Below are 13,014 nucleotides of genomic sequence, written 5' to 3'. Positions count from 1 at the left end.
ACATCTACCTAAATATCCCAAGCCTGGCTGCGGAAGTAGAGCTGGGCAGAGCTAAGAAATGGTAACAGAACCCTTCATCCCTGGGAGAGGAAGGATATCCACCTAGAAGGCATAGGAACTTGTGAGGTGAAAGAACCAATCAAACCGTAGGGGTGACGGGCTTCAAAAGAATAAGGTCCCTGCTCAGCCTGCTTTGTGCTAGGAAAACCAGCCCTGGCACATTGCCTTGGTCCAGGCATTCTGTTAACAAACACCAGCAATGTCCAGCCTATTCTACTGAGTGTGCCTGCAAGAAAATGAAAATGGTGACATATATGTACTTTGTTAATAAATTTATTTTGTACTTTGAAGCACCTCTGCTGTAGAGCTTACAGAGAGCTAGGTGACATTCTTAGAAGTTTAATGGCAATCAGCTTGTCACTAATTAAAAACTACAAAATTACAATGAGAAACATATTATTTAAAAAGTACTTAAAGAAGTAGTGCAAACAGCAAAATAGTGAGGTAGTGTTCATGGGTTCAGTATCCATTCAGAAAGTGACGGTGGAAGGGAAAAAGCTGTTGCTGAAATATTGAGGTACCTGCTCCTTGGTGGTAACAATATGAGGAGGGCATGTCCTGTGTGATGGGGGTCCTGAATGAGGAATGCCACCTTTTGGAGGTGATCTTGATGTGGGGTAGGCTGAGGCCCACGGGGGAGCTGACAACTTTCTGCAATGCTACACCAGAAGGTGATGCAACCAGTTAGAATGCTCCATCTACAGAAATCTGTGACTTTGCCATCTTATCGGCATGCCAGTTCAGATGGCGAAAACTCAACTCTGACACAAAAATCAATTGCTAACTCCTCAGCAATGAGCTGAAAGGCACCTGAAGCGCATCACATAAAGAGCCAGTGCTGAAGTGCTCTGCATCCCGTGACTTTGACTGAGAACCAGAATCGGGTTTATTCTCTCTGAAAAATGTTTTGCAGGAGAAGAGTGCATTGCAATATAATACGAAACATAAGAATTGCATAATGCAAAGAGATAGTACAATATTGAGGACATGGACCAATCCCCATCAGTGTCTGCCTCCAGATTCTTCCCATCTCGACTCTGACTCCAAAGCTGAGCCCAGAATCCCATACCGGGAAATCCCCCTCATCCTCCCGAGCCAGCCAGCCCCAGGCGACAGACCTCGGGGAAATCAATAACCGGGCTTCACCCAGCCCGTTACTTGGGCCCAAATCTGCCCAGCAACAGCGGCGTCACATGCTAGAGGCGGGGCTCCCAGCGTTGATTGACGGTTCCCAGACAGCCTCCCTGTTGATTGGCAGAAGATCTCGGCGGCCTGACCAATGCGAAGCGAATAACGTGGCACCTTCGAAGGCTATGAGAATGTACCACTCAAATAATAGGAATGCGCATCTCAGTGATTACCCAAATAAAAAATAGTAAAATAAGAGAGAAACAATATTTAAATTTTAATTTATTTTTAAAAGTTATTAATAAAATTACTGGACTAAATTTGATAGGTAACAACAAATTGCTTCTATATTCCACTGACATCATTACTTTCATCCCTTTTATCACAAAATGAACTAGCTCCACTAGCGCGCGGACGCATTGCTAACATGCGCCGACTGGGTTTTGCCATTCGTGTGAAGGGGGATGCTGTACATAATATACAACCTGTATTTGGCGAGTTTAAAATGTATCCTTGAGAATATTACAACAATGTCTCTGATTGTTTATGAATATATTGTATTTTATTCATAAAGGTGAGTTTTGAACTCCAGTAATGAGCCTGGTGATTCGGTTCCCCCTCTGGCTGGGTTGGGCGCCCCTGGCCGCGCCCCTTCCGCCGCTGGCCACGCCCCCGCGCTAGCCCCGCCCACAGGCGGCAGGCCGATGCGCCGCATTCGCTCCGTGATGAAGGTGCTGCTGGCTGCCGCGCTCCTCCTCGCCGTCCTCGGGCTCCTCTCGCTGCCCAATGGCTCCCGCGCCGAGGAGAAGAAGAAGGGGCCGAAGGTCACCGTCAAGGTGCGCGCCCCCGTTGGGAAAAGAAGGGCGTGTGCGTTTGGGGTGATGGGGGAAGGGTAACGAGGGTGGGGGAGGTAGTGATTGGATGATGGGGGGTTCTTGAGGGTAATTAGGAGATGGGGAAGGGTAACGAGGGTGGGGGAGGTAGTGATTGGATGATGGGGGGGTTCTTGAGAGGGTAATTAGGAGATGGGGAAGGGTAACGAGGGTGGGGGAGGTACAGTGATTGGATGATGGGGGATCTTGAGAGGGTAATTAGGAGATGGGGAAGGGTAACGAGGGTGGGGGAGGTAGTGATTGGATGATGGGGGATCTTGAGAGGGTAATTAGGAGATGGGGAAGGGTAACGAGGGTGGGGGAGGTACAGTGATTGGATGATGGGGGGATCTTGAGAGGGTAATTAGGAGATGGGGAAGGGTAACGAGGGTGGGGGAGGTACAGTGATTGGATGATGGGGGATCTTGAGGGTAATTAGGAGATGGGGAAGGGTAACGAGGGTGGGGGAGGTACAGTAATTGGATGATGGGGGGGCTCTTGAGAGGGTAATTAGGAGATGGGGAAGAAAGATGGGGAGGGTATCGAGGGTGGGGCCATGGGGAGAGTACCGAGAGTGGGGAGATGGGAGGGAGGATATAATGGGGTAATTGAGGTTGATGGGATAATTAGGGGGAGGGTAATGAAGGAGGGGTGATGGGGAGGGTAATAAGGTGATAGAGGATTGAGGCAATGGGGTGGGTAACGAAGGAGGGGTGATGGCAGAAGGGTAGTGAGGGAGAGGGCGATGGGAGGAGTAATGAGGTGATGGGGAAGGGTAACGGAAAGGGTGCTGGGGAGGGTAATAGATGATGGATTGAGGCCAATGGGGTGAGGGTAATGATGATAGGTGAGAGGAGTGGTTTGCTGGAAGGTTATGGAGGAGGGGAGGTAGTGGATGTGAGGAAAGAGGTAATGTGTGGAGGGGAAAGGAGGTGATGGGGTCACATCTGTGTGGAGCCACAGTGGTTCTGGAGTTCGGTGTGTGTTCACTGCCTCAGAGATGGGCCCCTCAGCATTCACACCAGGAGTAGGAGGTGCCATTGCCCTCTGGTTGACCGCCTGTCCAGTTGCTCTCTCTCGCCAGATCAGGTGACGGTTCCCGAACCTGAACAGTTTTCCTCGTGTCTCCATGGCTGCCTGGTTGGGTACATAGAAAATAGGTGCAGGAGTAGGCCATTCGGCCCTTCGAGTCTGCACCGGCATTCAGTATGATCATGGCTGATCAGCCAACTCAGAACCCTGTACCTGCTTTCTCTCCATACCCCCGATCCCTTTAGCCACAAGGGCCATATCTGACTTACTCTTAAATATAGCCAATGAACCGGCCTCAACTGTTTCCTATGGCAGAGAATTCCACAGATTCACCACACTCTGTGTGAAGAAGTTTTTCCTCATCTCAGTCCTAAAAGGCTTCCCCTTCATCCTGTGACCCCTCGTTCTGGACTTCCCCAACATCAGTAACAATCTTCCTGCATCTGGCCTGTCCAGTCCCTTTAGAATTTTATACGTTTCAATAAGATCCCCCCTCAATCTTCTAAATTCCAGTGAGTATAAGCCTAGTCAATCCAGTCTTTCTTCATATGAAAATCCTGCCATCCCAGGAATCAATCTGGTGAACCTTCTTTGTACTCCCTCTATGGAAAGAATGTCTTTCCTCAGATTAGGGGACCAAAACTGCACACAATACTCTAGGTGCAGTCTCACCAAGGCCTTGTATAACTACAGTAGAACCTCCCTGCTCCTGTACTCAAATCCTTTTGCTATGAATGCCAACATACCATTTGCCTTTTTCACCACCTGCTGTACCTGCATGCCCACCTTCAATGACTGGTGTACAATGACACCCAGGTCTCATTGCACCTCCCCTTTTCCTAATCGGCCACCGTTCAGATAATAATCTGTTTTCCTGTTCTTGCAACCAAAGTGGATAACCTCACATTTATCCACATTAAATTGCATCTGCCATGAATTTGCCCACTCACCTAACCTATCCAAGTCACCCTGCATCCTCTTAGCATCCTCCTCACAGCTAACACCTCCGCCCAGCTTCATGTCATCCACCTACTTGGAGATGCTGCATTTAATTCCCTCGTCTAAATCATTAATATATATTATAAACAACTGGGGTTCCAGCACTGAGCCTTGCAGTACCTCACTAGTCACTGCCTGCCATTCTGAAAAAGTCCCGTTTACTCCCACTCTTTGCTTCCTGTCTGCCAACCAATTCTCTATCCACATCAATACCATACCCTCAATACCATGTGCTTTTAAGTTTGCACACTAATCTCCTGTGTAGGACCTTGTCAAAAGCCTTTTGAAAATCTAAATATACCACATCCACTGGCTCTCCCCTATCCACTCTACTAGTTACATCTTCAAAAAATTCTATAAGATTCATCAGACATGATCTTCTTTTCACAAATCCATGCTGACTTTGCTGATTTCACCTCTTTCCAAATGTACTGTTATCACATCTTTGATAACCGACTAGCATTTTCCCCACCACCAATGTCAGACTAACCGGTCTATAATTCCCCGGTTTCTCTCTCCCTCCTTTTTTAAAAAGTGGTGTTACATTAGCCACCCTCCAATCCTCAGGAACTAATCCAGAATCTAAGGAGTTTTGAAAAATTATCACTAATGCATCCACTCTTTCTTGGGCTACTTCCTTAAGCACTCTGGGATGCAGACCATCTGGCCCTGGGGACTTATCTGCCTTTAATCCCTTCAATTTACCTAAGACCACTTCCCTACTAACATGTATTTCCCTCAGGTCCTCCTTAGTGAAGACAGAACCAAAGTAGTTATTGAATTGGTCTGCCATGTCTTTGTTCCCTATGATCAATTCACCTGTTTCTGACTGTAAAGGACCTATATTTGTCTTGACCAATCTTTCTCTTTTCACATTTCTATAAAAGCTTTTACAGTCAGTTTTTATGTTCCCTGCCAGCTTTCTCTCATAATCTTTTTTCCCTTTCCTAATTAAGCCCGTTGTCCTCCTCTGCTGGTCTCTGAATTTCTCCCAGTCCTCAGGTGTGCTGCTTTTTTTTGCTAATTTATATGTTTCTTCTTTGGACTTGATACTATCCCTAATTTCCCTTGTCAGCCACGGATGTACTACCTTCCCTGGTTTATTCTTTTGCCAAACTGGGATGAACAATTGTTGTAGTTCATCCATGCAATCTTTAAATGCTTGCCATTGCATATCCACCGTCAACCCTTTAAGTATCATTTGCCAGTCTATCTTAGCTAATTCACGTCTCATACCTTCAAAGTTACCCTTCAAGTTCAGAACCTTTGTTTCTGAATAACTATGTCACTCTCCATCTTAATGAAGAATTCCACCATATTATGGTCACTCTAACCCAAGGGACCTCGCACAACAAGATTGCTAACTAACCCTTCCTCATTGCTCAATACCCAATCTAGAATGGCCTGCTCTCTAGTTGGTTCCTCGACATGTTGGTTCAGAAAACCATCCCGCATACATTCCAAGAGCGCAGAGGGTGAGACAGTCGTGGGGGGGATTGGGTAAGGATATTTGAGGAATGGGGTCACAGTTGGCTGACGGACTGATGCCCTGTCCCCTGCAGGGATTGTGTGATCTCACCTTCATCTGCTTCCACCCTCCAGGTGTTCTTTGATATCAAGATCGGGGATGAGGATGCAGGCCGGGTGGTAATCGGTCTCTTTGGCAAGACTGTACCCAAGACCGTTGACAACTTTGTTGCCTTGGCCACTGGAGAGGTATGTGCATCTGCCTGGCCGTGCCCCTTCGCTGGGCACAGCAGATTTACATGTCAGACCATCTCTTCCTCTGTCAGCCTGGGGCATGGGGCTGGTGTTAGTTTTGTTTGTCAGATGTTCATTGAAGCATGGCCAAGTGCACTATTTGAGTCACCACGCGGACGTGTAGGGCAGCCTGCAGTGTAGCATGCCCACAACTTGCTAACCCTTGCCTGTACACCTTTGGAAACTGGAGCATCCAGAGGAAACCCTCGTCACGGGGTGAACATGGGAATTGAACCCAAGTCACAGCCCTATAACAACATTATGCTAGCTGCTACTCTACCATCTCACGAACGTCCTGTCCTGGGGTAGAGGTGCCCCTTGTTCACCTCCTCTCACATCCTGTCTCTGCAGAAGGGCTTTGGCTACAAGAACAGCAAATTCCATCGGGTGATCAAGGACTTCATGATCCAAGGAGGAGACTTCACTCGAGGCGACGGCACTGGCGGTGAGTGGCCGGGGCAAAAGGGGCTGCAGTGTGGTCTGTGTTAACACAATGACTGTTCACTCAGGGTGACTTCACTAGTGGTGAGTGGTTGGGGCAAAGGGTCCGTGGCGTGGTAGGTGATCACACGATGACCGTTCCTCCTGCTGCCCTGAGAACCGGCTCCAGGATTTTGCGTCATCGCAGATAAACTGTGGCTTTATTCACTCAGAGTGCGGGGACAGTGGATTGTCCGTCCATTCTCTGGAATTTGCGGAGCCAGACACACTGAATGAGACCTGAGGGGATGTGACAGTAGACATTTGGATTTCTTCACTAGTGGGATTATCGTAGATTCCAGTGATTCTGGGGGTCCAATGCACGTAAAAGGCTAGTAAAGCCAGTCAGGTAGTTCTATGGAGGGGTGTAAAGAGTTGATGTTTCAGGCAGAAACCCTTCATCAGGGATGATCAATCAGCAGAGATACTGGGCAACACTCTGCCTATCCTGTGCCCTGCTCGTTCAGGTACCTGTCCAGGTGCTTCTGAAATGTTCTTCCTGTTCCTGCCCCCACCACCTCTTCTCACAGCTCATTCCATCTACCAGCCCTCAGGTCCCCTTTTAAACCACCTCCCTCTCTCCTTAACCTATGCCCTCGAGTTAGACATACCTGTTGGATTCTGATATTTTTAATCGAAGGTTCTTTCAGAAGTCAAGAAAGAGGCACAAAAGCTATTGTTTTTATTAAGCTCTGCTAGTACAAAGAATTGGAACGTAGAGCCACAAAGAACAGAAAAGATTGCGGGGGCAACATGGGCCATACCCATATTGAAGAAACATTCCATTCAATATTTGAAGTACATTTATTATCAAAGTCTGTATCTATACAACTCTGAGATTTGTCCTACTGGCAGCTACAAAACAAATAACCATCATGGAACCCACTCAAAGAAAACATCAAACACGATAAAAGAACAAATTGCAGAACGAGAGTGAACAGCACACAGAATATTGAAAATCAGACTTGCCCATGAGTGTTCAGTTTGGCTCAGTTCAGTGCCTCACTGCTAGCCCAGTGCAGGCCACAAGGCAAAGCATTCTTCACTAAAGTGCTCCAGTCCACATCGATCACCCCAATCAAACCACTCAAAATTTTAAAAACAAGAGTAACCAGAATCCAGGCACATGAACCTGAAAGTCCCACAGCCTCACCAATCAATCCTTACAGTTTGCCTTCTAATCAGATAATTCAAATCATGCAGCAGCAGAATCATACAAACGTAACCACTAGGGGTCACTCTGAACAGTCGCATGCACTGTATTGTGCAAAAAGCTTTGTAAATCTGACGGAATGGATGTTGGGAATGGCAGGATTGTGGGACAGGTGGCGCTCCGAACAATTGGTTTATTGATCATTAGGGAATGTCTCTCTGGTGCTTCCTGGTCCCTCACCACTCCAGTCCCCTTCCCACTCTCTGTCCACAATGGAGACCCTTATCAGAATTGGGTTCATCATCACTCACTTATGTCGAAACTACAGGCAGACATGAATTGCCAAACTGCACAGGAAACAACAATCATGCAGTCTAATCCAACACACCCGTTATGGCAAACGGAATTTGGCAGTCTGTGTTTCATTTCACTTCTCAGCCTCCTGTATTCCAGGAATCCAAGCCCCATCTCTCTGTCGCCCAATCTCAGTGCTGGAAACAACTCAGCATTGCTCAGTTGTGCAACCACAACTTCAAGCAACGCAATTTAAAAACGCAAACACAAGGAAATCTGCAGATGCTGGAAACGCAAACACGAGGAAATTTCCAGAATTTGCAGATTTCCTAATGTTCACAGTACTTCAAGTGTGGCCTGAGCAACATTTTTCACAGCTATAATGTGACATCCCAGCTCTTGTATTCAGTGCCCTGTCCGATGTCGATGGATACCTTCTTCACTATTCCACTTGTGTTATCTGTTTCCTCTGCCTAGGTCTCTTTGTTCTTCAAGCCCCTGCCATTTACCATGTGACATAGGGACAGAACTAGGCCATTCAACCCATCAATATGCTCAGCAATTCTATCACAGCTTATTTATGAACTTCCTAAAATGCATCACTTTGCCCATCCATGTCTGAGTGAAATTCCATCATTGCCCCCCCCCCCCCTTTCCAAGTTGATCTAGGCCCTGTTAAAGACAACCATTGCCAGTAAATTTGGTGTTGTCTACAAACTATTCAGATCTTCAGAAGTATTTAAAGGGGAGATGGAGAAGTTGTTGGAAGGTTGGGGAGCTTGTGCTCTGTGGTCCTGGCCCTGAGAAGTTGGAGCCTGCTGTAGATGTACTTATGATTTTGTTTGTGTTGGGGCAGGTAGTAATTTCACCTTCGATTAATCTTGGTGTGTCCCTTTATCTAAAGAATACAGAGGATGTACAGAGAACTCTGGCCAGTCTGTCACTTCAGTGTCCTGTCTAATCCCTATGTCCTGTCCGTCCATTTCTGTTGTAAATGTACGCAGTAAATGGAACTCCAGTCCTTGAGCAGCACAGTAGTGTAATCTCAGTACAGTGCCGGTGACCCAGCTTAATCCCTGCTGCTGTCTGTAAGGAGATTGTACATTCCCACACATTCCAGAGACCTGTCGCTTAGCTGGGCTGTCACATTACTGTACAAAAACGTGTTGGTCACGTGGGCAGGTAGGTTAGGTTTGGGCGCAGCACATGCTCTGACACACATGATGCATTTCGATGAGGATGTGACAGAGTTAGGGGTGGTAAGGCTCATTGTGCCATCTGACACACACGATGCATTTCGATGAGGATGTGACAGAGTTAGGGGTGGTAAGGCTCATTGTGCCATCTGACACACACGATGCATTTCGATGAGGATGTGACAGAGTTAGGGGTGGTAAGGCTCATTGTGCCAGAAGGATCTGTTGCTGCAAAGTACTTCTAAATGAAAACATTGATATTCCAGAAGTTCACCACCCTGTGAGTGGCAGAATGACCGCCCCCTGGTTTGAAGTGTGACATCCTCCCGTCACCCCAGGAGAATATAGGTTAGCACAATGCTATTGCAGTGCGGGGTTCAATTCCAGGGAGCAAGTTTATGTGTTCCTTTGTGCGCGTGAGTTTCCAGTTCCCTCCCACAGTCCAAAAGTGTACCAGTTAATCGGTAAATTGGTCGTCGTAAATTATCCCGTGAATAGGCTGGGGTTAAGTCAGTGGGTGGTGTGGCTTGAGTGGCTGAAAGGGCCTGTTCTCTGACATTAGAAATGTCAGTTCCCTACCCGTCAATCACCCTTAATTTACCAGAACTTCTTTGGGATGAGAGAGACTGGGAGGAAACCGGAGTCCACAGGAAAATCCACACATTCCATGGGAAAGATGTACTGACTCCTTACAGATCATGTTAGAATTGAACTCGATGCCCTGAACTGTAACACTGTCATGCTAACTGCTACACAGCTGTGATGCCTGATAGAAGTTGTGGTGGGTTACTGGGTGGAGGTGTTGATCAGCCTTATTGCTTTGGTATACTGTAGTAACTTTTTGAGTCTGGTAGTTCTGGTGTGGATACTAGCCTTCTCCCTAATGGGAGTGGGACAAACAGTCCATGAACAGAGTGGGTGTTATTGGCCCTTTTCCAGCACCTTTCTAACAAGGAAGTGTCCTCTTCCTCGATAATAAATTCAACTGCTGTTGTTAGGCTAACAGGTCAACAATTCTCTCTTCCCTTTTGTAAGTATGGTTACTTTCCAATCTGTGCTCTGTCTCAGAAGGTAGAAGGAACACATCGTCACCACGGCCACCTCCTGTCGAAGGTCACACAAGTCTGCTTTCATTGTGCTGATTAGCTCATTGAGATACAGCACAGAGTAGGTCCTTTAAGCCACACCATCCCAGTAACCCCCCAAGAAACCCTAACCTGACCCTGGAACAGTTCAGTAACTGTTAACCTACCCAGTACATCTCTGGGCTGTGGGAGAAGACCCACACACACAAGCAGAGGGAGCGGAGTGTCTCCTTACAGAGCAGCGTCAGAATTAGCTCCAGAACATCCTGAGCTGTGCTAATCGCTACTCTACTGTGGTGTGTTCTGTGCTATCTTTATGGATTTTTTAAAACATTTTTATTTAGATACAAGCCTTTCTGTTTTATAGCCTTTTGCTAAGGCAAAATATTTGTTTAATTTATCTGTTGTTTTCTTACTCCCCAATCTGCAAGAGACCCATGTTAGCACCCCACCTGTTGACCGTAGGAGGTGGTGACATTAAATCGTGTACCCAATGCTGCATTGCGCATGCTAGACCAAGGGACCCTGTGTGTCCAGGCCCAGCATTTATTCTCCTGGATTGATTGCAGCATTGTACCTTTTGGGAGCTTTCTCTGTACAGATTACAGTTGTCATAGCCCGGGGTGGGGGGGGGGGGGGAGATTAGTGGCGATAAGCTTCCACTATCTGTTAAATGCTCCCAGTGGCCTGCATCTCAAATACCCCCTGACAACCAAGTGCAGATCCTGACCATCACACGTGGACTTAGCTACTAAGCCTGGCGTTTCTAATGATGAGCTGGGCAAAGGTAAGCAACTGGCACCTTAAAGCCAGACATTGAGGCAGATGAGGCTCATCAGCCATGGTTGGCAGCAAACTGATCTCAAACCTCTGTTGTTTTGTGGCTATACCCACCCGTGGGGAAGGTTTCGGGAGTAACCCCTGAGGAAGTATCTGGAGCTGGAGTCCATAAGGCAGGCCTGTTCCCATAGAACACTCTTTGTGGCCTTAAGCCCTCTAGAAATGTGGACGTCCAAGCCCATCGCTGTGCAGTTACCAGGCGTGGGCTTGGCATCCTGGTTAACTGGGCTCTGAAAGCTGGCACTCACTCCTCAATCACACTTTCAGTTCTTATGCACAAGGAGAACAACCTGGCCCCTGTCAGCAAACTGCTCTGAACTTTGAACAAAGAAGTATCATTTTTGTACAGAAATTGATGAATCGATAAGTGTGGATGTTCAGGTTCCTTACTTACATAATCACCAGTCACACTACGGTAAAGTAAGTATTAATAGCCAATAGAGTCAGAGTTAGAGGCCAGTAATTCTTAAGAATAAAACAGAATTAGGCCATTCAGCCTATTGAGTCTGTTCTGCTATTCTATCACTGATTTATTTTCCCCCTCAACTCCATTCTCCTGCCTTCTCGCCATAACAAATGTATCCAATGACTTGGCCTGCAATGAATTCCACATATTCACCACCCTCTGGCTAAAGAAATTCCTCCTCAAACACTAGGAAATCTGCAGATGCTGGAAATTCAAGAAACACACAAAATGCTGGTCTCTCTGTTCTATTTTGTGGCTGTCCCCTCTGGTCCTCCACTCAACCACTCTAAGAAACATCCTCTCTTATTTTTACAGTTTCTTGTTTAATTGTCATTTATTTAACAGTTAATTGGTAAAATCACTGACCAATACAGAGTCACCCTAGAACCATTTGTTTGCATGGTTATCTTGTCTCAGGCCGGGAGCCTCTGGTTCCCTGCTATGTGGAGGGGAGTTGTGCTCTCAAGGTGCCACTTGGCTGGGTTGACAGGACACTTATCTATAAACTCTGTCTCGTCGTTATCTTAGCCCTTGCCCTTCATAGGTGCTCTTTGCAGGACTAGTAGTGGCTTCTGCTTTGGGTGGTTTAGACTGACTTTACCTTCTCTTCTCTCTCTCTCCCCCCACCCCCGGGCAGGGAAGAGTATCTATGGCGACCGTTTCCCCGACGAGAACTTCAAGCTGAAACACTATGCGCGAGGCTGGGTCAGCATGGCAAATGCAGGCAAAGATACCAATGGCTCTCAGTTCTTCATCACCACAACACAGACCACGTGGCTTGATGGCAAGCACGTTGTCTTTGGAAAAGTCATCGAGGGATATGTAAGTATGTAAGCGCTAGCCCCTGCCTGATCCCCTCGAGACCTGGCAGTACATCCACTCCAGTTTGTCTACTCTGCTCCTGGGCCCTGCTGTGATGTCAAATTAAAAAACTGACAACTAAGAGACGTGCTGCTTGCTTGGGAGCCACGTTGGATGTAGCTCAGGGTGGTGTGGACTCGTCATCAGAGGCTGTGGTTTATTTTCTATGTTGAATGTTTAATTTTTTTAGTGTTCTTTTTCACAAATTAGATCGTTAACAGTCTTTGTGGCATGTGTGTTTTCTTTCTGCCTGCCTGCAAGAAAATGAATCTCAAGGCAGTGTGTGATTGTCCTTTAAACTTCGAAAGCTTGGTGTTCCTGCAGGAGGAAGATGAGGGCTGTGTTGTGATCTGACCTAGCATGGGCCTTCAGCACAGAATGTGACCTTGCCTTTGTCTTGTTGCAGGATGTTGTAGAAAAAATAGAGAATTTGAGGACGGACGCTAGGGATAAACCGTTGAAAGATGTGGTCATCGCAGACTGTGGCAAGATTGAGGTGGAGAAGCCGTACGCGATTGCCAAAGAGTGAGCTCCTGGAGGTTGTTAGCTGGGGCATCGCTGGCACATTCCACTTGTACTGATCCTGGGTTCCAGGCTTTGTATATAGCAGAATATTCCAGAACCTTGGACCTGGATTTGTTTTTTAAAAAAAAAATTCCAGTGTACAACATCCACCCAATAAAGGAAGGGTTTTCTAACTGTGGTTTCATTTATTGTGACCTGGGAACTGTGGGTGAGGGTTTGCAGCATAATTATCACACCACCCCTCCCCAATCTCCTCATTACT

At 46.9% G+C, this 13,014-nt stretch overlaps 1 protein-coding gene and 1 non-coding gene across 2 annotated transcripts; both read left to right on the top strand.

The window, feature by feature from the left end:
• Window positions 1-1,853: 1,853 nt before the first annotated feature.
• On the top strand, window positions 1,854-12,925 carry ppib (peptidylprolyl isomerase B (cyclophilin B)). The gene is made up of 5 exons (XM_059945892.1): window positions 1,854-2,024; window positions 5,694-5,807; window positions 6,204-6,297; window positions 12,004-12,188; window positions 12,634-12,925. The coding sequence occupies exons 1-5, from the start codon at window positions 1,893-1,895 to the stop codon at window positions 12,754-12,756; spliced, it is 648 nt and encodes a 215-aa protein (XP_059801875.1). The 5' UTR covers window positions 1,854-1,892; the 3' UTR covers window positions 12,757-12,925.
• LOC132379284 (small nucleolar RNA SNORA79) lies at window positions 6,423-6,562 on the top strand. The gene has a single exon (XR_009507359.1). It is a non-coding gene; the product is annotated as a small nucleolar RNA SNORA79 (small nucleolar RNA).
• Window positions 12,926-13,014: the final 89 nt, after the last annotated feature.

Source organism: Hypanus sabinus, chromosome 21, assembly GCF_030144855.1.
Source record: "Hypanus sabinus isolate sHypSab1 chromosome 21, sHypSab1.hap1, whole genome shotgun sequence".
Classification (NCBI taxonomy): Eukaryota; Metazoa; Chordata; class Chondrichthyes; order Myliobatiformes; family Dasyatidae; genus Hypanus; species Hypanus sabinus.
This window is presented reverse-complemented; position numbering and strand designations above follow the sequence as displayed.